The 25,545-nt window shown below is 34.7% G+C and overlaps 5 protein-coding genes across 12 annotated transcripts; 1 reads left to right on the forward strand and 4 right to left on the reverse strand.

Moving 5' to 3' along the window:
• Nucleotides 1-106: 106 nt before the first annotated feature.
• Nucleotides 107-12,956, reverse strand: LOC120766167 (jmjC domain-containing histone demethylation protein 1). 3 transcript variants are annotated; one of them, XM_040091515.1, is made up of 7 exons: nucleotides 12,527-12,956; nucleotides 12,132-12,169; nucleotides 10,648-10,781; nucleotides 5,897-6,057; nucleotides 4,450-5,840; nucleotides 3,043-3,782; nucleotides 107-2,360 (listed from the first exon to the last, which is right to left on the reverse strand). In XM_040091515.1, exons 3-7 carry the CDS (start codon nucleotides 10,708-10,710, stop codon nucleotides 891-893), a joined length of 3,825 nt encoding a protein of 1,274 aa, XP_039947449.1. In that variant the 5' UTR covers nucleotides 10,711-10,781; nucleotides 12,132-12,169; nucleotides 12,527-12,956; the 3' UTR covers nucleotides 107-890. The 3 variants fall into 3 exon arrangements, with proteins under 3 accessions (XP_039947449.1, XP_039947448.1, XP_039947450.1); XM_040091514.1 differs by lacking the exon at nucleotides 12,132-12,169; XM_040091516.1 differs by lacking the exons at nucleotides 12,132-12,169; nucleotides 12,527-12,956 and adding an exon at nucleotides 10,855-11,016.
• A 178-nt stretch (nucleotides 12,957-13,134) lies between these two features.
• Nucleotides 13,135-14,699, reverse strand: LOC120766176. 3 transcript variants are annotated; one of them, XM_040091531.1, is made up of 3 exons: nucleotides 14,556-14,699; nucleotides 14,222-14,488; nucleotides 13,135-14,146 (listed from the first exon to the last, which is right to left on the reverse strand). In XM_040091531.1, the coding sequence occupies exons 1-3, from the start codon at nucleotides 14,558-14,560 to the stop codon at nucleotides 13,579-13,581; spliced, it is 840 nt and encodes a 279-aa protein (XP_039947465.1). In that variant the 5' UTR covers nucleotides 14,561-14,699; the 3' UTR covers nucleotides 13,135-13,578. The 3 variants fall into 3 exon arrangements, with proteins under 3 accessions (XP_039947465.1, XP_039947464.1, XP_039947466.1); XM_040091530.1 differs by having other exon boundaries at nucleotides 14,222-14,491; XM_040091532.1 differs by having other exon boundaries at nucleotides 14,222-14,505; nucleotides 14,556-14,698.
• A 248-nt stretch (nucleotides 14,700-14,947) lies between these two features.
• LOC120766175 (GPN-loop GTPase 3) lies at nucleotides 14,948-21,896 on the forward strand. Of its 2 annotated transcripts, none has more exons than XM_040091528.1 (3): nucleotides 14,948-15,072; nucleotides 15,135-15,799; nucleotides 21,644-21,896. In XM_040091528.1, the coding sequence occupies exons 1-3, from the start codon at nucleotides 15,028-15,030 to the stop codon at nucleotides 21,810-21,812; spliced, it is 879 nt and encodes a 292-aa protein (XP_039947462.1). In that variant the 5' UTR covers nucleotides 14,948-15,027; the 3' UTR covers nucleotides 21,813-21,896. The 2 variants fall into 2 exon arrangements, with proteins under 2 accessions (XP_039947462.1, XP_039947463.1); XM_040091529.1 differs by having other exon boundaries at nucleotides 14,974-15,072; nucleotides 15,132-15,799.
• On the reverse strand, nucleotides 16,558-21,185 carry LOC120766170 (glutathione S-transferase 1-1). 3 transcript variants are annotated; one of them, XM_040091518.1, is made up of 5 exons: nucleotides 20,658-21,185; nucleotides 19,439-20,433; nucleotides 18,567-19,364; nucleotides 17,354-17,495; nucleotides 16,558-17,295 (listed from the first exon to the last, which is right to left on the reverse strand). In XM_040091518.1, the coding sequence occupies exons 1-5, from the start codon at nucleotides 21,183-21,185 to the stop codon at nucleotides 16,735-16,737; spliced, it is 3,024 nt and encodes a 1,007-aa protein (XP_039947452.1). In that variant the 3' UTR covers nucleotides 16,558-16,734. The 3 variants fall into 3 exon arrangements, with proteins under 3 accessions (XP_039947452.1, XP_039947453.1, XP_039947454.1); XM_040091519.1 differs by lacking the exons at nucleotides 18,567-19,364; nucleotides 19,439-20,433; nucleotides 20,658-21,185 and adding an exon at nucleotides 17,878-17,980 and having other exon boundaries at nucleotides 16,735-17,295; XM_040091520.1 differs by lacking the exons at nucleotides 18,567-19,364; nucleotides 19,439-20,433; nucleotides 20,658-21,185 and adding an exon at nucleotides 17,759-17,842 and having other exon boundaries at nucleotides 16,735-17,295.
• LOC120766168 (centromere protein J) lies at nucleotides 21,881-25,457 on the reverse strand. The gene is made up of 2 exons (XM_040091517.1): nucleotides 23,216-25,457; nucleotides 21,881-23,019 (listed from the first exon to the last, which is right to left on the reverse strand). Exons 1-2 carry the CDS (start codon nucleotides 25,286-25,288, stop codon nucleotides 21,976-21,978), a joined length of 3,117 nt encoding a protein of 1,038 aa, XP_039947451.1. The 5' UTR covers nucleotides 25,289-25,457; the 3' UTR covers nucleotides 21,881-21,975.
• Nucleotides 25,458-25,545: the final 88 nt, after the last annotated feature.

Raw genomic sequence — 25,545 nt, forward strand, 5'->3', positions numbered from 1 at the left:
CCATATGAAGAATGATATTATTTTTGTATGTAAGTATCTATCATTTTTTAAAACAAATTTACCAATACCATACGTATGCACATGTATACCATACATACATACATACATACATATGTCAATTACGACATTTCATATTGCTTATGTGCACTAATTGCATTTTTGATATATGTAGTTCTTCAAACGTTAATTTGATGTATATTTGGAGCTATGCAGGGAAATATATATATGCATTTTTATTTGACCTTTTTGGGTTCTTCTTCTGCTGATTACAATTTTACATATTTGAAAAAAAAAAAAATTAAAGTGGGTAGTGTTAGTTGAAGATATGAAAATGTTGAAGCGGTCTTGGTGAGTGCAAGTTATTGTAATAAATCCTATCGCCATTATAGCTGACTTGGTTCAAATTAGATTAGGTTTCTTCATATTCACAATAAACTTTATTTTTTATATACGATCTAGGACAGTCATACTGCACAATTATTGAATGGTATTGTAGATATTCGGTAACAAAAGATACAGTTTACACTTATAATGCGTTTGCAAATTATATACAATTTTAAAATTTATGTTGTGTTTCCATTATTGTTATATTCTATAACTGGTTTCATGCGTGATTTCTTCAAACACTTTAAAATCGTGAGTTAAGTTTAATATTTCATTTATACTGTACTGATTAGTTAATACATGCTCCTGCTAGCTCTGCATTATACCTACACAAATACACATAGCGTAGTAAGAAATGTTTTCCAGCTTTGCTGCATGCGTACATACCTATATTTTTTTTTGTACTGCACTCTTATAATAATTTTATGCATTTCAATAATTTATCGAAATCTAATTTCGATTATTAACTATCCAACTAAGTTTTTGGTTCTATTCCTAATATATTTTTAGTCATTCCAACTGCTTACTGAACCCATTCCGCCTAAGCTTGAGGACGTTGTCACCTGTGTCGCTTTCTGTGGTCGCCGTTTCTCCACCAATTTTATATCCTTCACGCAGAGATCGTGTTTAGATTCGGCTGCAAATTTTATCACCGCCTGCGTTGGTACCAACGGCACGTGCCGCAAGTCCAACCAAATCAATTGCTCGCATTTAGCGAGATGTTCCAAAGAAAACTCGGAGACCAATCGACACGCGCTTAAATTTAATTCGACCAATTTACCGATGGCAGTCGGCGATGTGCCAATTTGTGCCACACCGGCATCAGTTATGCGCTGACATGATGAAAGATCAAGGTGAACTAGATTCGGCAATGTTTGCGTTATATAGCGCAATGCCACATCAGTTATATCGGTACCGGCCAGTTTGAGAGTTTTAAGATCACGTAAGCGCGTTTTTGAATCTGCCAGGCCAGGTCGCGAGTCCTTGGGCGGCGACAGTATATCGCGTATGGCTGCATCATTGAGACCACGCACAAAACTGAGATCCAATATTTGTAATGGCGGGCAAAGGCAAGTGTGTAGAGCTGGCACTGCCTGAATGGGACAATTTTGTAGCGACAAGTGTTTAAGAGCAGGCAGGCGTGCAATCACCCAAGCCAATTGCCTTTTGGCTATCTGTGTCCAGTCGAGTATTAAGTGCTCTGGCTGTCGGCGAACGATAGCTGTCAACAGTGAAGCAGATAATTTGTGCTCTGCACAGTTCATTGTCTTCCAGAGATCAGGATCCACAGACACATTCGACCACACCTTACAGACCGAAGAGCAAGTGACTAGCGTTTCTTGGGGCAGGTAGCGAAACATGATTTTCAACAATGTTGGATCGAGCGCTAAATTTGTGCCTCCAATGTGACTGCCCGACAAGCCGCTACCACTTGTTGATAAATGTCCAGCTGGTCGCACTACATAATGTGGCTTTTTGAGAACTCGCGTTGAAGAGTTGAGCATTTGTTGAGCCAACTGTGATCGTATTGAATTCTTCTTTCGCAACATTTGTGTACCGTTACTGCCGCTAACAATACCACCGTTTCCAACGCCCACATGACAATCCATGGAAGCACCCGCATCAATACTGTCCTGCATGCTGCTACATAAGCTTAAGCCATCGTCACTCTTACGTCTCTTAATGCGATCGCTTGCTGCATGGGGCGAGATACCCGGCGAAGAAGTATCATAATGGCGTTCTGTCTTTACTTCAATTTGATGGTGATGGCGCTTCGCAACATTCTTCCAGTGTACAGCATTGGCAGAGCAGCTTTCCATTTCCGATTCGCTTGTGAAAACGAAGTCATTGTATTGCCCAATTGGCGGTGGCAATTGGTTGCTGTCGTGATCGTGACCGGCTGTAATGATATTTGAGCCACCAACTGATGTGCGTCGTACCTCCGAAGACTTTTGGCGGGCACGGAAGTGACGAGGCTGCATTCAAAAAAGAATGTCCAAATAAATAAATTTATTTAATTATGAAAATAACCGATTTCAAAATTCATTAAATTAATGGGTGGTGTCTGGGGACTAATTTTTATTGCGTGCTGAAGTGTTCATTTGCCTTTTATTTCCTAGATTGAAGTTTGATCGCTATATATGTATATCAATTATTTGGCGATATTTACAATGGAAAAAAATTGAAAAACAAAAATTTTGTGAATCTAAGTTCAGGGCTACGGAATCGTTGAAAATGTTGCAGAAATGTTTTGGAGAATCTATTTAATCCCGAACATAGACTGAAGGCCATACAAGCTTATATCGTTCCTGCAACAGTCGGGTCTACGTAACGCCTTGTCATGCTTGTATTGGCTAAGGAGACTCTTTTGAATTTGATAATAAAGATTTATAGTAAATATGTAAGTATGTTTATTTTTTTTTGTCTGCTTTTGTCGAATTATAGCATATGTGTAAATAAACTTTTTTGAGCGGAGAACTCGGAGCTCGGCAGGAGCGAAGACTAACAATGTCCACTTGTGATGTAATGTACTAAATGGTACCCATTTGCATGTGGACCAAAATTAGAGAACACAGTTACCAAAATTTTATTGAAATTCAATTTTGAATTCGGTTTTAATTATAATATAGAAAGAAAACGAATTATTGTATTTTTTACCTTATAGTCATTATTTTTTCCAGATCGGCAACAACTTGGGCATTCCCAACTATTTGGTAGGTCTTCATTTACTACACCTTTAGCGTCTGCTGCATCTTCGGTGCCGTCTAATAACGACCTCGCGCAGTCAGAATGCGCAATTTCATAACACACCGAACACTCCATTAGCGTCGAAGGTCCCTCGAGTGAAGCCAGCTGCTTAGTTTGCGGGGACACGGGTACTTGGCGCCAGCCGTCCAAATGACACACGAAGCACTGTGCTGTCACCGGCAACATGGGCGAGAGACACTGACGCATCATACAAGTTTGCTTAGCGCGTCCAGGTCCACCGAATTTCACCATATCCAAACAGAAACTGCATTCCCCACAGTCGGAACGCTGGCAAGCAGCGCAGACTTTACAGCGCGTTCGCCGTCGACGCGGTTGACCAGTACCGGTGACATTTGGCGACAACTTTGAATCGTTCGGCGAAAGACAAGAATTGTCGTTAGTGTTAACGGCATTTGTGTTATGTGTAAGTGGCTGTGCATGTGAATTATTTTGTGTTTGGTTGGATACAGCAACCGTTGTTCCAGTTGAAATGGTCGTTGTTGCCGTTGAAGCTGAATTATAACTTGAGCAAGATGCGATTACACTGACAGTGTTGTTGGCCTGATGTGCCGCTGCAGCAACAGCATTTGCGAGGTGCATCTTCTTCGGAGGGCGATACTTAAGACTATCCGTGGGTGAAATGAATGTAGCTAGTAGAGGAATAAATATATGTACATATTTCCAAGATTAAATTAATGTTTAAATTTCATTTCGATCTAAAAAATAAAATACACATATAAAGCTGATGGCCTAGCCTAGTGCTATATATATAAATTGTAATTGTAATTAAATTACCTTTTTCAATTAAAAGAAAAAAAAAATACACTTATACATACGTACATATCGACACCTGAAATGCAAAATAACGTAACAACATTTTCGAAAATTTACAGTGGTATGAATGAAACACGAAATATAATGGAACATGAGTGAAAAAAAAATTTAATATTGGTTAAAACTGGTTTACATCTGAGGGCAGAACCTGAAAATGTTGGACTTATGTAATATTATGAATGCAATTTGATGTAGTGAATCATAATCAATAAGGCACTCAATTTCGAATTTTTTGATGATACGTTATTTTGCATTTCAGGTGACGATATATAATAGTGCGTTAATTCTGGAGACACTGAACATTCTATACTCCCGCACGTTGTACAAATTTAAATAATTAATTATTTCGATAGGTCCATAAAAAATAATTAAGAAAATATATTGACAATATTGGTTATAATGTCAAAACATACCTATACTTCAATTATCTATAATAAAGCCACATAAGCCAATAAGATTTATGTATAAATGTTAATGTCTTACCCGTCTGTTGGGCACCATTCTCTGTAGGCTCATTTTTATATTCCTTTACGATGACACCACCTTTATCAACCACATTTGTTATGGGAACAATATTCGTTTTTGAATTTGTATCTTCATTATTTTGTATATCATGGTCGAGCGATATATTTTCTGCGACATTTGCGGCATTCGCTGCATCTAACTGTTGTTGTTCGCGTATGATTTCAGCGTTTTTACGTGCGATTTCCGCTTTGATTTCCTGCTTTACAACCGTACGATCGTACACCTGAAACGTAGGGTGCATCTGACCGGGCGGTTTCAATACAGATTCACCCGTTATGGCCAGCTCCGGCTTGTCCTTGCAATGTCGCTCTACCAACGTGCGCACATCTTTGATCAATGCCACTGGATCCCGTACCAATTCGGGTACATTTTTCTTTTGGGGTGGCAAATCATACAGATACATGACAATCTCCTTTAGACCAAAAAGTTCATAGTGTGTGAGATGCACATGTCCTCGTTTAGATATTTCCTCCTCACTTACTGAAGATTCACCCTCCAAATGCGAGTGGCCCAGTAGTGTATATACGTATCGTGCTAGGACATACCACAGCATTTCGGTGAAGAAAGGATATCGGAATTTCTGTGGTACTTTAGTAGCATCTTCCACCTGCGCGGTCTTAAGTTGCTTAACTATACCAAAGGAATGTAAGAAGTTACCGCCAAACACCAGTGTGTCTGTTGGCGTGTATACAGCATGTATCCAACCAGTGGGTATAAAGAAAGTGTTCCCAGCTGTTAAGTATACTCGAGCACACTTTTCCACTGTATCGCCAAAGAAAACGTCCGCCTGCTTTCCGGATAATACCCACTTCTCATATAATTGTAAGTTTTTTTCTGTTGGTGGTATCAGCCAAAACACTTTACTACCCTTTAAAATATGGTACCAAACCGAAGTACCGCCAAAGTCAATATGAAAATCAGTATAACAATTTTTCACTGACATAAGACAGTACTTTTGTACTTTTGGGTACATCATTTCCCCCAACACATTGGTACCTTCTCTTTGTGAGTCCTTGAGACGTTTAGGCCAAACTACGTCCACCCAATCGATTTGACGAACAATTTCTGGACATTGTACATAATTGTCTAAACGCGTATGAGAAAATTCTAGTGAAATTACATTAAGGAGTCGATCCTTTTGTGGATTGTCATAATACTGTTGCCACTCTTTCATTGTCATTTGTAAGTTCTTTTGAGTGTTCACATCCATCACGTCCAAAACACGACGGGAACCAACGCACAGACGTACGTCGTTTATGGTAAATTCGTTAGAGTCGGGCATCCGCAGTCCTAAACCCGTCTTTTCACGAAACAACAATGGAATATTAAAGCCATATTGTTGAAGAAAACTAAAATAGGCAACGAATTATTATTGCTTTTAGGATAAGAGAATAGATAAACTTACGCCACACTCAAATCACTGCCACGCATCTCTCGAACCATACCAGTTTGTGCAAACTTAGAAGATTCCAATTTTTCTGAAACGCTGAACCCTCGTGTTCCCTCCAAATCATCATCCCCGAGTGCCCATTCTTCGAGATACAGCTTTCGTTGCTTACGTTCGCGCTAAAAGAACAGAAATAATAATTTTTATTACAATTTAGTTATCGCCTTAGCATTATTATTAGATATTTCGCAAAGATAAATAAATTTCTTAAAACAACAAATCTGATTGCAGGCAGCATGACACGCTGCGTAAGTAAAAAACTCGTCTATTTTTTTTTAGGACGTACAACTACTGAGGAACATGTTTTTTCTGGGTATTAAACCAAATAAAATTTTTGGAGATATTGAGTCCTACGCAAGTTATTTCTCAAACAGCTGCCAAACAGACAATAAATAGCATATAGAGCTCAAACTTCACCATAGACTTCAACATAAAAACTGATTGCACCGATCCAAGCAAACATTTTTTTATAGATTGGGGTCACGCGCACAGTTTAAATGGACCATCCCCGATCAATTTTGATCTTGAGTGTATGCACATACATACATCATATGCTACACGATAGATAGTGTTTTTGGCGTCACTCGAGTTATCTGTCACCTTACTTTATTATACAGTCGGCAAGTTTGTGACATAATTGCAGTGACAACATATAGCTTGAACTGAGAAAATTGGCATTAGAGCGTAGAGCAACAGGAAGGTCTCAGCGGCAAGTGACAAGATGGGGGTAAGCTTGATTATTGTCAACAATTACTAATTTAGCTGGTGGGGTAAACGGAAATATCTTGCACATATGCTTACATACCTGTGTATATCACAACCAAGTAAATAGAGTTTTCCTGACCGCTACAATAAGCACAGTAAATAACAATAGAAGTGAGTAAGCAGCGATAACACGAAAATGTTTAAGAGGCTAGTACACCAACATACTCAGATAAAATTTGAGTTTATTGTTCTTGTTCAGGCTATAACTTTATCTGTGGTGAAATTATGTCTTGAGTGCATTAAAGAGCATTAATGTACAATTTGAGTTTTCTGCTCAACACTACCATCTTTTTGAGTGGGTTTAAGTATGTATGTGTATCGGAGCAAAACGTTATCTATGGCAAAACTGCGCAAGCGTGAATCGAAAAATCACGACACGGCAACATTTTACGGGTCTGCTCAGTTGTTTAACATTATAACGTGGTCTGTCGTCAAGAACAGTCACTATTACCCACACTTTAAGGAGGATATTTTGGGAATTCCATCTGCGACTAGAGAACTCGAGCACTACAAGCGACCTTCAATAACACTAGAATCAACTACAACCTCGGATGTACATATGTATGTGCATACATATTTACCAGCAAAAGTGGTGAATGCCACTCAGCAAAAGTTTCTGTTTTGGAAAAAGTGTAATAGGAACAAGTTGTTGCCCTTCATAATGCGAGCAAAGGTATGAGAGTATGTAAATACGTATGTACATACATACATATATGCTTAAGCGTTCTTTAAACGAAACGTAATTGAGGTATCGAACACACAGTAATCGCAAAACGCTATTTTACTTAATAGCAAACCTCCTTACTATACCTGTTCCTTGAAAAAGTAGTTTGGCGACATTTACTTTATTCGTTTCTGCATGTTTTTATTACACCTTAGCCACCTTAAGTTCCTTGTGAACAACAAAGGATTGATGTATGTGCATACATCTCTTAGATGCAGACACTAACCAGGCTTAACAGCAAATAAACATATATACATATACATATGTACATATACAAGTATGTGTGTAGGTAGGTGGTTTCAAGTTCGAAAGAAGAATCAAAATATGAATCAACTAAAACTAAAGTTAAAATGGTCTGTTTTCCTTCCAATCAATGATATGGTGTTTTGCGAGTACGTGATCAAAATAAAAGAGGGTAATTTTTATACGTACATACAGTCATGGACAGAAAAATAGCACACTTTAAAAAAAAATCATTCAAATCAGTTTTTAGTTTTATCAAATAAGTGCATTGCAATAACGATTTTCTACTCGACTTGCAACCCTGCTCTCTGAGAGTACTCGTCAACAACTCGGTGTAAAGGAATTGTGGTATGGCATTTCAAGCTCCTTACGTACACTGCAAACGAAATCATCGGTTTTCGGATAATGCAAAATCATTGGTACGAGAAGGAGTACGGTGACGCAGTAGAAAGAAAACAGTTTGCCTACCTCGCAACGTCACAATCGATCACAATACGTTCGGGATGGCAGATACCGAGAATTGAAGAGGAAAGCAAGGTGCATTTGCAGACAAAAAAAGAGACGCCGAAATGCGTGAGTACGAAGAGCTTGACAGGAGTAATGCTCGAAAAAAAAATAATGGAGCATACTCTTATAGAACCCCCAGAGATGATCAAGTAACCGATGCCTAGTGCATACTTAAATTATGGAGGGAACACTTTTCCACAGCCTGCTGAATGGCAGTGAAAGCATAACGCCAGGAGAAAGCGAACCCGATGCCCTAATCGATGACGATGGAGCAGACGTTCCATTGGCCGACCATGAAGAAGTTCGAATAGCAATTCCTCGCCTGAAGAACAACAAAGCGGCGGAGGCCGATGGATTGCCGGCTGTGTAAACTGACGTTGAGCAATACCAAAAGCTCCGTCAGGATCGGTAAGGACCTCTCCGAGCCGTTCGATACCAAACGAGTTTCAGACAAGGTATCTTGAAACAAGTATTAACAGCAAAAACAATGTCAGCCTCGATTTTTTTTATTATATTTTGACAGTAAAACCTATTGAAAACATGCTGTGAAAAATTCAGCCTACCAAACTTGTTTATTTTCGAAAATATTTTCATTTTTTTAACGATTTTTAACGAAAAAAAAACAAGATTTTCGTGACTTTTTTTGAAGCTCGAATTTTTTTTTTATGAAATTGATTACACAGCCCGACAAAATTAAAAAAAATACCCTCCACTTAACTTATGACCCGAAAAAAAAATAAAAAAAAGCTATATCATGAAAACTACAGCTGATAGAGACAAACTGATTACTGATTTGAATTCAGCGCACCCAAATTAACTAGAATCAGTTGATAAATTCAAAGAAGCAAATTGAGTGTTGGCCTGTGTTATATTTGGTAGGGACGATAGCCGCAGAACTACTAAATAATAATCCATTCGATTTTTTTATTTCAGACAACATGAACAGCCGCTATCACCATGACTAGTGAACTACTTTTTTTTTTGTTGGGGACTACTTTGATTTAAAAAAAAATATATATTAAAAATGTAAAAAACGAAAAAAAAAATTTTTTTTGTACATTTCAAAATACAAATAAAAATATATTAAAAAATTAAAATGATTGAATTTTGTTGTCACATAAAAAAATTTTCCTAAATAGTGGTAAAATGTATGCGTTCACATGAGAGTACCCCCTTTTCTACTGTCATTACTATAATTATTTGGGTGAAAAAATTGTTTTTTATCGAGATCTATGTGTATATAAAAAAGGCTACGCTCTGGCAGCACTGTATCGAACAGGTTAACTCATGAAGAGCATTCATACTCTCTGAGAGACTGCTGGTGGCAGTCATTATTTGAACGGCTTTACCCAATACAGGCTAAAAAGAATATTTACATTTTGTATCTGTGTGACTGAGTGACTTTTGTTTATATACACAGGTATGCGGATATGTATACGCCGTATGCGGCATCACCCGCATACTGGCGCATCCTCAAGTTCTTTTTAAACGTGCGAAAATTTTTGAGCAGCGTCAGTTGCTTTGAGTACTTCGCGTTGGTACAATTGGTGATTGTTCGTTCCGTGAATAGCGTACAGCTCTGCCATGCGTCCTACGGGCCTTTTTTATTTATTGCGTGCACTCTTACGTGTACAGCAACAAATTTATAACGCTTGATCAAGTATATGAATACTAGAATCAATTATACATACATATGTACATACATATATGTATAAATGCAAATGTAACTAGGAAAATATATACAGATCACATATTATATGTATGTTTATGCATATGTATCTATGTACATATGTATATACCAATGTTCAATATTTTCTTTGTTAATCATCGAAAATCACTTATCCGTTTCTAAACAACTTGAGGTAAATTTGATTTGCGGCTGGCATTAGTAGTTATTGGTCCAGAATTAAATTTTAACCGGCATAGGTTAGTTTTTTTTTTATCTTTTAAATTAGAACTTATACAGAACTGAGTATATAATAAAAATTAACTGTCGGATGCATTATTAATTTCCCAAATACATCAATGTAATTAAACAAATAGATAATACGTCGGCAAAACTATACTGCTTCAACGAGTTCACCTCCACCCTATCTACAATATACAGACGTTTATATATGTATGTATATGTACATATGCACTAGGTGATTTGGAGGGTTGTGTTGAGAGTTGAGTCGTTAATGTCTCACAACACCACTTTATTTGCCGAGCTGTATTTTTCACTTTAGCTAGCGTATACGCCATTATCACACGACTTTTTGGCCATTCAATGCAGCCAGCTATTTCGGGCAACGCTCTTGGTAGACTCTGCAACTAAAACTGCGGAAAAACTCAATTCTACATACGTTTATTTGAACATGTTCTTTTAGTTGTCAAACAATACAATATTAATAAGAACTTGATATTAGAAATTTTGTTTATAATTTTGATTGCAAAGTATAATTTTATTTTGAAAGAATTCTGTACTTACCAATTGGCGACGCTGCTGCTGTCCACCTTTCTGAGTTTTGCCCGGCGACCCCGTTTCGGACATCGCCTCCGTATTTATTTAGCTATATTCAGATTACACACTCACAAATCACGTTTTCTAGCGTTCTTTCTTAACTGAAAAAATATATATAAAATAGTTTAGCACAGCACAATAACTTATTTATGTTTTCATTTAGGTTCAACTAACTCTTCAAATGAAGAAAATGTTTTTATATTATGTGCAACCACGAGTTTTTTTGTATAGTTATCTTTTTAAGCGGCTCTGCCTTGTACTGATATTAAATGACGTTTGCTCAACTCGTAGAACAATTATGTAGTTTCACTTTTTTACATTAGCACTGAAAATTTAATAAACTAACAAAGTAAGCGAACCGCAACATACTAAACGTGCAAGTTTGGTAAGTATCTAAACGAACGTATCTCTCTCTTCGTTCTTTTTTATTCTCCCTATCCGCGTAAATTTTACCCATTTTGGACGAACGTAGTGTTGCCTTTAATTTCTCGTTTTCCCTTTGTCACATAAAATTTCACACATTTCAGTCAATTTCAAAATTTAACTACTACTGTGAGGTACTAAAAATAAGGGTATCAGTAAAATAACTTCAAAAAGTAAAATCTATATACACTTAAAATTTGTGAAATTCAAGCTCTGAAATGTTAAAAATTAGACGAGAAAACTGCATATGGCAACAAATCACTCTATTCATACACGTAAACTTTTGTTGCTCATTATATGGGCAACTTCTCTTTTGGTGTTGATAATTCGTTCACACCATTTTCTATAATACTTCTATTATTATGCATATTACGCACAAAATATGGGTATGCAGATTTTCTAACATATCCCTCCTTCCAACTAGCTACTTTTTTCCCGGAACAAAAGTTTTCATGTCTGAACAAGCACGTAGTGTATGACCGGCCTTTTGAAATGGAACATTTCCCGAAATGACATCGTTGCTGCTGGGTTGCTAGATTCTATTGATATGTTTTGCAGCAGAATTTTGTTCTTAAGTCTCGTAAAATCAAAATTCAATCAAATAATAAATATTGAAAACTACAATTAGTCCAAAGTGGTTTCTACTATGTAAGACTTTATGTGCGCACAACTGTTGTCAAAATTCGTTTTATTTCTTACAGTTTTAAAGAAAAAGTTCTATATACATACATACGTAAGCATAAGCAAATCTAAATGAATGCATTTAAATGTTTTATATACATACATATGTATATGCACGAGTATAATCTCCGTAAAGAACATCTTTAAATGTTTTTTTTTTAACTTGCATATTAAAAATATGTTTTAAACTAATTTTTATCTATTGACAAGCATTTTATTATTATTTATTTTTTCATTAACCGGCTACTACTTTGCATAATGCTTATAAATTCTGTTCACTTTAAAAAATATATACCGTTGTTTAGTTCAATGTATTAGTAATCGTTCTCAATTACCCCCGAACTTACTTATTACTGTCATCCTGTCCATCTGTTTTTATATTTCACTATCATTATCGTTTTTGCATATATTTTTTATTCATATGTGTGATTTCATATTGAAGTTATGTGTGTACATATGTATATCACATTAAAAAATTCTTATTACAGCTCAATACCAATAATTTACTTTGGATTGCCTATTCTTTTTTTCAGATTCCCTTGTGGAGTGCACATACATATGTACACATATACATACATATGTATTTTATTTCATATTTATGATGGTTGCTTATTATGGTAATCTCTAAGATTCGCACAAATCACTTCTTCACCTTTATATTCTTTTTATTATTATTCACTATTTATTTAAAAACCTTGTAAGTATAATTTTTAATTACTATTTTACTTTAACCTAAACATACGGGAATTTTTTGTTTCGTTTGTTATCCACTTTATGAATTGATGTAAATCTCGCGAGGCACGCAGCGGACAAGAAATGCTATTGCCCTGTCCCGATATTTTGCGCTGGAAAATATATCAGCGCAGAGTGAACTAACTTCACACGTCCACACCTTATGATGGCAACGAAACTAATGAAAACGGAACTTGTCTCCAACAACGATATTTTTCGTCTCCATTTTGCTCCACCATGTCAACATTTGCACACAATTTAAATCCGTTTTTATTTATTTTCGCTTTATCACTTTCATACAATGTTGCTTCTTAAAAGTAACGCATTGTTACGGATTTTTTTTAATATTTCCCTTTTTCAGGGATTTTCAAGAGATATTCCAGTGGCATCTAATATTTGCAACAAGTTAAAAATACTAGACATTTTTGAAAAGATTTTAAGCGAAATTTAATGGAAATGACAACCAAGTAGTAGCATAAAGAATAGTTAAAAAATACAATTGGTCATATATATAAGATACAATTTTTCCCTAAATATTTTTATTTTTATAATTGGCACAATTTGGTCATGTTATTCCACATTAAAAAAAAAATTAAATACATGTAAAACGCCATGGAATATCTTTAAACGTACATACAATATTTATTATTACATGTTTTTAGCGAAATAAATACAATAAAAAATATTAGTTCCAAATGTTGAAAGGTGCATAGAGTCGCAGTTTTATAACATTTGATGCCAATCAATGCTTTCGTACATTTTGTAACAATAAAATTATTTTGAGCAATGTTCCTGACTTATATTAGTATGTGTTGGAAAAATTAATCCATGTTATGCTTAGACAAATTAATTAAGGTTCAAAGACTCATTCATACTATTCATGCATTATTATAAAAAACTATTTTATTCTCATAGCTATTTTTCAGTACCAAAACAGCTGAGAACTTTGTACCACGACTCACTCTTAAAAATTATGTATTCCATTATTATGTTAGCGTACGAAATCAGAGAATTTTATCCACCTAGAAGCTATGGGAAATACATAAATCTATTATTTGTAAACTACAAATCTTCATCCATATGATCAGCTTTCATGTTATTGAAATCTAAACGACACGTGTTATTATTGTCGACAAAGTCGTCTATATCTTCTAGCTCGTGGTCAGAGAATTCGTCGCCCTCGTCTATGGTGTCAGCAGTACCAAAACTGTCAGCACTTGTACTATCAGTACTAGGTGGTGTCAATTCATTTTCTCTCTTACGATGCAGTAATTCTAACACTGGTGGAGGTTGCCATAGAACCAAAGCAGTACACGGCTTTTCAATTCGATTAAAAAGCGCTTCTGGTAGAAAGGTGGTTTTACGTTGTTGTTCATTAAATTTTTTCAATTGTTCACACAAAGTTATCCTGTTCGCTTTGCGCAATTTTTCTTCCAACTCCTTAGCAGTTACTTGATAGTCTTTGTAGGTGAGATTAGTAAAACATTTACCAGTACTGGTACTAGGTGTATCATCACCTAACATAGAATTGCTACAGGCATTTGAATTGTTCCCAATATAATCACTAGAAATGTGTAATCCATTGAAATGTGCGGTAATTTTTTCTTCAGAAATAAATTGTTTGACTGGTCTGCAAGTAATTTAGAACAGTTTTATATTTATATAAGCCATTAACCAAATATATGGAAATATGATTCCAACTTACAACAAGCTTTCTTCTTCTGATTTACGTTTTTGATGGAGAATTGCTCTACTGTGTACTTCATCGTTGACTTGGGCGCTGAACTGCATTACACCATCTTGTCCTAAATTTGTACTAGCTAATTTCCACGGCATTGTATTAAGATTCCACGGTGTTGGCAAGGGAGTTGGCATCAAATGGGGCATTGTTGGTATTGGGTGCTGACATGGTGAAGTGGGGAAAATTTGTTGTCGAATTGCTGTTGTGGTTGCGGTAGAATCTGTTTCAGCTCTGCTGTTATATGCAAACTGAATATTTATACAAAATATATATATTTATATATAATTCAGCTACTTACTTCATATTTTTTGTAGAGTAATTTTACTTTAGTTTTGCATCAATTTATCCCAAAATTTAAAGAAGTTTGCAATAACACTCGTTTTTTATTTTTAGATGTGTTCCTTTTATTTCACTACAACTTTGACATTTAATATGCCTTTACTATTTTTTTTTTCGAGAACCTTGCACCTTGCCATGTGTCAGAAGAATGATAGAAATATATATTTAGCATATGTAAATTCTGTTCCCATAAAAGTACTAAAGTGATTTTCTTTTAATTTTATAGTAAGTAATATAAATACTGTTTCAATTCCCCGAAATTAAATGTTAAATAAACAAAAAAAAAAAATAGTTACTGCAAACAAATCTTAAATTTACCAAACGCACATCACTAATTTCGATATTTATTTCTTTGTATTTACATTTGCACACCTTAGTAATTAAAAAGGCATAATCCAATAATTCAATAATTGACAACAATTGAAGACAAAATGCGGTATGCTCAAGTTGTGATTGGTCCAGCTGGTTGTGGCAAAGTAAGTTAATTAAAAAATGTAAATAAAATGACACTAACTAACATATTTCCATGAATAAGTAGTCAACTTACTGCACATATATGCAGCGACATGCTCAAGACTCCAAACGTGCAATTGAAGTGGTTAACTTGGATCCAGCGGCAGAACATTTTGATTATCATCCGTTGGTGGATATTCGTGACTTAATTCAATTGGACGATGCAATGGAAGATGAAGAGCTTCATTATGGTCCAAATGGCGGCTTAGTATTTTGTCTGGAATACTTAATACAGAATCAAGATTGGTTAAAATCGCAATTATGTGGTGCAGATGATTCTGACAATGAAATTGGCGGAGAACCAGATGATGATTACATACTATTCGATATGCCAGGCCAAATAGAGCTTTTTACTCACTTATCAATGGGCAAACAGTTAGTACAATTGTTAGAATCCTGGAATTTCCGCATTTGTACAGTATTTCTAGTCGACTCGCAATTCATGGTGGACGGAGCTAAATTTTTATCGGGCACTATGGCTGCTCTTAGTGTAATGGCAAACATGGAAATGCCGCATGTAAATATATTAAGTAAAATGGATTTGCTCAGTAAAACAGCACGTAAACAGCTTGATAACTATTTGGATCCAGATCCGAAAGCTTTGTTGGGAGATGTGGCGCAATATTCGTCTTGGGGACGAACGTATCGTAAGCTTTCTGAGGCAATTGGAAGTTTAATTGAGGACTTCAGGTAATTAATTTATGATCAGAAAATGAACTTAGTTGTAGTAGTAATTATTCGTTAGTATAACCTCGACCACAACAGTTAATTTTACAAAACCAAAAAGCACTTAAATAACTACAGAATAACGACTAAGGAATTAAGAAGGCTGGTCTGAATACCCCTAATAAATGAAATATAGTAAAATTCTGAAATCTTCAAAACGGGTAAAACATTTGCATATAGTTTCTGCTAATTGCATTATTATAATGGTCGGACCGTGAAAAACTGCTTTGCAAATAGTAATTAATATTTATACGTTATTTACCTTGAGGTTATTTGTCATGAGTTTCTTATGGCTAAGTTGATAGCACCACACGAAACTCTTGTGTACTTGTGATGTCATGCTTTCTTAAGAAAATCAACGCAATTGCGCCAAGTGATCACAAAATTACACTTCAATTAGCTGAATTTGATAAATTTTTAATCCGTAAAGTAATATAAAAGAATTCTTCACCTCAGAAGTTTTGAATTTTAATACTAACATTCATTTTAAGGCAAAAGCAAAAATAACAGTAAAAAATAATAAAAATTGGCCATATTGCGGGATATTAAATCCTTTGGACATATTCTTAACTTAAGGTGATAAAAATAACGGTTTATTATTCCAGATAAAGCCGAGTTTTTCGTAAGTAGGATGAGTAATTGCCTTAGTATTATCATTTGTCATCTGAGCAATTCTATCGTTTTACCGAATTTTACCGAATCAATAAAATTTTATTTTGAACTATTGTGGTAACAGTAATTTTATTAACATGAATTGGAGCACTTCCAGTAAAAGAACCTAAAGTCCAAGTAGCTCAAATCTTAATAGTAATCTATGTGAATGTGTTGCATCAGCACATATGTATGTATGTGTATTTGTATTCATAGTACAGTAAATGTGAATTTCCAAGTGTCCAATTTTATTCTTTTAATTTGCGTGTTGGATGAAATGGATGCTTCATGTGAGATAAATCAGGAGGATTTTTCTCGAATTCCGCAATTTCCTGCATTCCACCATTTGCAATTTTCCACAATTCAGGGTTTTCCAGCTTAAATGTTTCGTACCATTTCTGTACCAATGGATAAGGTGACAAATCAAAGTTTATTGCTTCTAAGCACAAAGTGGCTGACACTAAACCGAAATCAGCAATAGTCAAAAAATCTGCAGCAGCATACTTTGTGTTTCCATCTCGCAAATATATTTCAAAAACACTTAAGGCATTATTAACTTTTTTAAGGCTCATATCGGTGCGTTGGTAATCGAAAAATATGGGTGCCATGCTATGAGCTGAAATGGCTGCATAGTAAAAGCCCATGTTGAAACAGAGCCGATGGTTCACAATAGCGCGCTTAGCTGCATCCTTCGGATAAAGATTGTTATTTGGTCCATATTTATCACAAATATACTGCATTATTGCAATGCTTTCGGATAAATAAAAGCCATCATCGTCAAGTACGGGAATTTCTTTTTGCGGATTAAGCTGCAAAATAAAAATATTAGTAATATACTAAAATTAAAGTATCTACAAAATATATTACTTTGGCATATTCCTCGGTCATATGTTCTCCCGCGATGAAATCGATATTAATCAATTCGTAAGAAATGTTGAGAGCCTTAAGAACCATGCGAACTGCTAGCGATGGTGGACCATCGGACACGGCATACAATTTCATCGTCATACTTAATAGAAGAATGTAAATACTCTTTGTTAGATGGTAACTATATTAAGGGTTATTAACAAATTAAAATCTGCTAATTGCATTAGCTTGAAAATTTTTTCCATAATTTGGAAGTTGTAACTTGTTTCGCAAAATTGTTGTTGCATCGCTACCCTATTATATGTATGTACATATATACTTATATCAAAGAACAAGTAAAACGCTCTTAGTCTGATATAAAAGGTACAAAATAAAAGTAATATTATAGTATATGTATGTATATACCACTATCAAAAATTATAAATGGTAACGCCTAAAAAAGTCGGTTATAATATCAAAAATCTTTCGATATATTACAAATTTATAAAAAGTGAAAGCAATTTGGTACTACAAATTTTAAATACCGTTCGAGCACTCTGATGGAAATGCTAAATATAACTGGTTTCAAGTAAAGCCAATAGCCAACTGTTCACCACTAACGAACGAAACATTATTAATGGTCGCTTGATATCTGAATGTAGTAACAAAAGCTTAAGAAAGCTTTTAACATTTTCTAGTTGAATATTAGACGACAAAATCCAGTGTGACGCATTTAAAGTAGGTACTAAGATAGAATTTGAAATTATAATATAGAAATAACAAAAACTTGAAATTAAAGTGTGAAATGTGTGCACAATATACATACATACATATATGTAATTTAATTGCACTTTAATGCATTTATTTTTCAAGTGTCAACTTGAACTGCAATTCATTTGATAATTGCTTTAAAAATTACTCCGGACATTAAAACAGTTTGGTGCACCTGTGTAGGCGATATTCAAATTGTTGCAAGCGAGTGTAATAAATTATGAGAAACCACAGTGCCATTATAAATACACTTACATATTTATATACATATACATATTTTATATTTGAATATTTATCCAGCCAGCGCTGAAAATTCCAGATACTCGATATGTATGTATGTGTGTCCATTCAAATAATAATCAAATAGTTTTTCTTTGCTAATGGGCAATACATATTTCAACTTTGGCTATTTTTGGGTAGGCCTTACTAAATTCAATTTTTCAAAATGATGAGGTGTACTTACCCTATTGCATCTTCGATTTCCGCATCGAAATTGTCTAATCCTTTTTTCGAACTATCTTTTCCCAATATTTTTGTGTATTTCGTATTCAGAGCATCTATTGATGCTGCTGCATATAGTTTAGCGGGATCATATTGCTCATTTTTTATTTCGTTATATAAACGGCGTTTAATATCTGACTCAATCACCGGATGTGTGTGATGGTTAGTTGTACGGAAAACACGAATCTCATTATCCACATTGATTGTGGATACACGACTTTTGCAATTAAGCTCCGGATCTTTGGATTTTATGCACGACCAATAGGTGCGATTATTCTGCGTACTTCTCAAATGGTAAATATAACCATCGACACATAATAATTCGCCGCCCTTCGCTGAACGCAAAGTTGAGACGTTGTTTACATTCATTTCTGTATCGATTGTTAAATTTGTATCTAATAGATCTTTTTGATTTGTCGATAAGTCCAAATAATCTTCGTTTTTAATTGTACTTATGTCCAAATGGTCATCATTACTGTATGTACCTATGTCTAAATATTCAACTTCCATTTCGTCTCCTGCAGTCATCTCTTCCACTAAATCTTGGTATGTAACGTTATAAACAATTTCTCGCTTTTGTAAATCTTCAGAATCATTTGGCATTGCATCTGTGTCACAAACAACAGATATTTTAGGATTCTCACGCATTTCTTCCAAATTTGTAGGTAGAACAGAAGAACTATCTAGGTGATCGTCATCTGAGTCTAAAACGCTAGAAAAACTGGAAACAGTATTCTCACACAAATCCATTGTTGTTGAACTAGTATTAAGAAATTAGATTAAACTTAATATAATGTAAAACCAAGAATTGCGCTTAAATACTAGTGTAATTACCTTTTCGCCGTTTTTTCTTGTTCTGCATCACTAACTTGCTTACTCAGATGTCCAATTCTACGTTCAATGGTTTCTTTCGACCTTTCTACAATCTCCTTAAATTCTTTATTTAATCCATTTCCCGACTCGTTTAGAATATTTTCAGTTTTCAACCCGGCCTTCTCTGCATTTTGCACAACAAAGCTTCTGCACAAGCGCCGTTTAATATCTTGTGAATGATTTGAATGCAAATGTGTCCCGGACACTCGTATTATAATGGGACCCTTATGTGTCATTTCTGTCGTTACCCGAGCATTACATTTGTAAAACTTATCACGACGTAAGAGACATGTCCAATATGCCCGGCCATTGCGTGGACTTCGTGTATCCAAATGATAAATGTAATTATCAAGACAAAGAACCTTATGGCCTTTAGCCGAAGGTAAAAACGTAAATTTTGCTTTATCTAAGTCATATTTTGTGCTGGTTGATAGAGCTGCTAGAGGATCTTCTGAATAGGTGTAGGTAACAGGCTGCGCTTTTGTTCGAAATCGTTTGATTTTCCCTTGGCTATTGCTAGGTGTTTCTGTTGACGCATTTTTTATTTTAGCGTTCAAATTTTCAATTATACGCTTTTTCGGAGGTTTACTTGATGAAGTACCGCTTGCTAATGCGTAATTTTCTGCGATTTCCGATTCTTTAATTCTTTTGAATGCTTTATTTTCGTCTCCATTTTCAGTTAGTACACTTATATTGTTTTTAAGGAGTAGTTTAGTCAATTTGGAAAGGGTATACCCGTCATGACTGTGATATACTATCTGATGCTCCTTTAAGCGATGAGTGTCATTCGTTAAGCACTCTGTAAGAATACGAGTCTTACATGGGGGATTTTGTCGTATACACTCCCAGCGATGAGTACTCGATGTAATGGATTTGGATTCTAAGCGATATAAAAAACCGTCCACTGATATCATTTGGCGACCAAGTGCTGTTTTAAGCATATATAACTTTTGTTTCTAAAAATTTAAACATATTATGGGTTAATAAGCATGCCAGTGTGATAGACTTTGATAAAAGCAATGATTAAAAAAAAAATGTAATTAAAATGATTTTTTTTTCTAAAAGCAATACATTTGATTGAATTGTATAGTACATACATAACTACTTAAAATTTGGGAACATCTAACCAAATGCAGTAACTAAAGGTTTAACTTTTACTTATCATAAATGTAGTACATACTTCGAAATTGAAGAATTTTCCTTGACTTTTACCGATGATAGATTTATCGGAATACGTTTCAACAACTTTATTTTTATTAATTTCCTTTGGAAATATGTCGTCATCATCTGCAGGCCACTCATCAGATTCCGAACCTCCAACCCATCTTTGCCTATTGGAATTACTATCCTCATCTGATAAATGTTCTCTCTGTTTAATACGTTTGCTTTTCAAAGTGCATGGTTTACCAGCCAAATCTGCACGTAGTTTTCGTTCAACTACTTTGGAAATTTCTTTTTCGGAACAGCGTTCATGCGTATGTTCATTCGTTACTCTCACTACCTTATGTTGAGACTCATCACCTTCCACTATAACAGTGGCTATTCTTGAACGGCATGGCTGGTATTTACTTTTCAACCTATTGCACACCCATCGGCATCTTTTATTCCCTCGATCAACAAAATGATATAAGAAATTATCAACACATAGCATATCAACGCCTTTCGCAGACCGCACCATTTGCACTTGCGATATATCCATTTGTGACATATTTCTATTATTGAATTTGAATGTTGATTAAATAACTGTTCTTTTGATTATATTTTGTATCCGGTTTATATATTAACAAAATCCCACTGAACAAAGAAAAATAGAGTGATTTTTGGATTTCTAGTGTGTTACAATTTTGTACACGGCTTGGTAAATGCCAAAAAAATCGTACTCAAAAATGGTTGCAAGAAATCTCCAATTTTAAGTTGGCTGCAATGTCAGAGTTGCCATACTTAAAATATAATAATCTTTGCATAAATAAACTCTTTACACATTAAAAACATGTAATGAACTTTACAAGTTTGATTAATTTCAAGTTATTACTCTATTAAAGTACGATAGATTATATATAAGTATGTGCATATAAATTATTATTTGAAACAAGGTAATACATTAATGCGCTCTGCCATCCAGTAATTTACTAATTATTTTACGTGATTATTATTATTTACTTTCAGTTTAGTAAGATTCGTTCCGTTGAACATTGACGATGAAGAAAGTATTCAGGACTTGCTTCTACAGATCGACAACGTAATACAATATGGAGAAGATGCTGACGTGAAAATACGTGACTTTGATCCCCCAGAGGAAGAAGAAAATGAAATTTTGGATTCAAAAATTCTTTAACGTCAATGCTATTTTAATTATCTCTTTTGTAATTAATAATTTTTCTATTTTGTTTATTTTCTTTTTTAATAAGATATACCATAAATTTTATATTGTTTTTTTACATTTTAATTTACAGTTGACACAGAATATTTTGTAAAATAGTTATACACAATACATTCATTTAAATTCGTTCAGTATCCATGACCAAGTTGCCGTCTTTGTCTTTTAACCGAACCCGTCCATTTGAGTATCGCGTCTCCTGACTTCCGTCGGGATAAACGAGTTTGACTGTGCCATCCGGATATTCACGTCTCTTGTTAAGTTTGGTATGTATCTCTTTTTGACCATTTGGTAACATCAAAACTTTATCACCGTTTCGCATTTGTATCAAATTTGTGCCATCGGCAAAACGCCATTCTTCTAGTTTGTCTCTCTCAGCGGGATTTGTAATTTTCACAGAATTGTCGGGCAAATGAATTTCTATAACTCCGTTCTTATAACGATGTTCGGTTTGACCATTGGGAAATTCTAGAATTTCCAAGCCATCTAGGTACGTCGTATGCCAGGTATTTGTTTCAGCATAGTAATATTTAACAGTCCCCTCATTGACATTAGTCTCTTTAATATCCTTGTTGAAGTATAACATACGGATGTTCATGCCATCCGATGAGATTTTTTTTAAGTTGCCATTGGGATATAAAATGTCTTTACTTCCATCTGGATTAATAATTTCACGTCGATAATTTTCTTCAGGCTCTACAGCGCATTTACTAATCCTTTTTCTGTTCGCTGCCGTTGCTATATCGACGCTATGCGTTTTTACATTAGGCCTGTCCGTTTCTTTGTTAAGATCGCTTTTGCAAATTACAGTATCTTTCGAGGTATTGGAATGACTTGTACTTTCAACAGATTTTACATTTCTACAATTCTGGGTCTCTCTCAATTCGGAAATAATATCGTCATCATCATCATCTGCTAAATCCCCTTCAGAGTCGTTACACCGGTCATCAATATCCAATTTATACAAAGCACATGAATTTTCTGAATCGTTTTTTAAATCTGTTCTGCTAGTATTTCGTGTATTAGGTGGAGCTTTCATTATACGATGACTTTTTCCATTTGATTTTTGTGTAGATGAATAGTGTAATGCCTTCGAGTTCTTAAAGCCAGATCGATTATTTAATTCGAAATATTCAGAGCTTGCATTGCATGTGTTTACATTGGTCTGCAGATAGAATTAATTAAATTATTATTTTTTTAATAATTACTAATTATATTGAACTCGGCTATAAAGGCGTAAGTGGTACCCACGCCAATAAAGATGAATTATATTAAACTACTACAAAGTACGAATATACATACTTGTATGCACATATATCTTCATTTAACTTATTAAAAAGTGAAAAAATTGTTTTACTCACCACTTTTGGCGCTAATTTTGCTATGTTTCTATTGATTTCCATAAGCATTTTATTGTTACCTTCCCTTTCGAGTTTCTGTTTCTCATTTTGTAATCGCTTATTTTCCTTAGTTAATCGTTCAATGTCTTCATATAGTTGCTTTTGATCGCGCTCCATGTTTCTTATTTGCACACGCAAACGCGCCTGCGCAGATGCATGTAATTGCTCCTTTTGTTTCAATTGACTTTGGAGCGTTTCTAATTCATCTTTGAGTCGTGCAATTTCCTTTCGTTCTTTGTTGGTTATAACTTGTTTTTGTACACGCATTTGATGTTCAAATTTACGCCTCTCTTCTTCAATTTTCATTCTTTCATCATGAAGGTACATTTCCATTTGAATCTTATCGTCTTTTAAACGATCCAACGCTTCATTGCGTTCTTGACTGAAATGAGCTTTTTCCATTTCATATTCCTGTTTGGCTCGCAACAATTCAATGTTATTGTTCCGGAAGGAAGCTATTTCCTTTTCCAGCTCTTCTAGACGTAATTTAATTATGTTGCTCTTCTCTTGTAGCTCCTGCGTTAACGCAGATGGTGGCGAGGATATCAACATATTTTGATCTGTTGTTTTGTCGTCGCCAGCATCTTTGCCTAGCAGTGCGCTAAAGAGGGCATCCTTGAATTGATGAAATAAATATGAACTTTTATTTGAGGACGTTTCTTCATCTAATATTGAATTGTTGGAAATTATATCTTCGCCATTTTCATATTTACAAGATGTATTTTCTTCAGAAAAACGGACATGTAAATTCACCTTGTCGGCATGTAATGTGGACTCGTTTCTAGATTCCGCACTTAGGTAAGTTAAAATACCAGGTGTTTGACATCTCTGGTCTCTATCGTCAGTGGCATCAGAAAAACTATTTTCGTCGTCAGAATCGCTTCTTAACACCTCTTCGACAGTAGGTCGCAAGCGACAATCCGCATATCGACTATTTATAGGCATTTTACTATCATTTACTTCATTTTTATCATTATTCATTTTATTGTTTAGGAATTTTCTTACACAACTGGAGTTCATATCTATAGCTCCTTGGTCAGCTTGCCGCTCAAGAAGTTCAAAGATACTGAGATTTTCATCATCATAACAATCATTTCTCCCAGAGTTAGATAAATTTTGCCGTATTTCGTGTATAGGTACGGGTTTCAAATGTTGTGGATTGAGAACTTTTGACCAAGTAATTGCGACATATGGTTCAACTTGATGTTCCGCTACATTTTCTTCAAAATCTTCACAGGATTTTGTTTCTTTAATTTCAGTTTCACCTAGCCGAACATTGGGTAGAGTTATAGAAATTGAAGATGGATCTGCTTTGAGAGGCCTTGTATCTGGTGTAGAACTATTAGGAGGATTTGCATTGGCCAACATTTTATGAAATTGCTTCTCATTAAGATCATGTTTTATTTCATCAATAGAATCCCTTTTATTAGTTTCTATCATTGAATTTTTTTGGGATGGTTTCACTCTAGGAGCTAACTTGCGTCTTTGTATATTTTTAATTTTGGAATGTGCATCGGCATACTTATATCGGGGTAAATTATTTAGTCTCAATGATTCAGGTGAGATTTTATATCGTGCCTTTATGCCCTCTCCTCGTTTAAGATATGGTCTCTTGGGTTTTATATCTTTAACTTCAATTTGTTCGTTGTTGTAGTCAATACTGTCGTAATTTCTTTGATTTGAGAGTTCTCCTTGAGTTTTATTTCTACTTTGAAATAATCTGCTTTCTATTTCTTTGATTTCACTGTCAGAATCAAAATCATCTTTAATTTCGTATTTTTTTAACTGATCCCCTGATGTGTCACCACCGCCTTTGTCTATATTCTGAATTATGTCATTTCCATGTAGGAATCCCATTTTCTCATATATATCCTGGTGCTCTAAACCCAGCATTTTTCGCTGCATATTCTGGCGGTCGTCCAACAGACGTTTCTGTTCTTCCTGCCATTTGCTTAACTTTTCCAAACGCTTTACTATATTCACTTGTGAGTCCAGCATGTTGTTTTTGCAATTGGTTTGCAGCATTTTCAACATAAAATTTGCTGATGGTTAACAGTTTTATCAAAATAAATTGAATTATCCACACTCGTATATTTTAAATTGAAAATGTTATTTATTTCAGTATAGGCAACCTAACGAGCTATTCGATAAATAGCAAATCAGAGATGAGTCTTTGGAAAAACATATTTCTACCGATAAAATATTATTTTGAAAGCTGACAATTTTATAATAATGGTTAATAAAAAAAAAAAAAACTTTTTTAATTGTTGACATAATGATTCAAATATATA

This window comes from Bactrocera tryoni, chromosome 1 (assembly GCF_016617805.1).
Source record: "Bactrocera tryoni isolate S06 chromosome 1, CSIRO_BtryS06_freeze2, whole genome shotgun sequence".
Lineage (NCBI taxonomy): Eukaryota > Metazoa > Arthropoda > Insecta > Diptera > Tephritidae > Bactrocera > Bactrocera tryoni.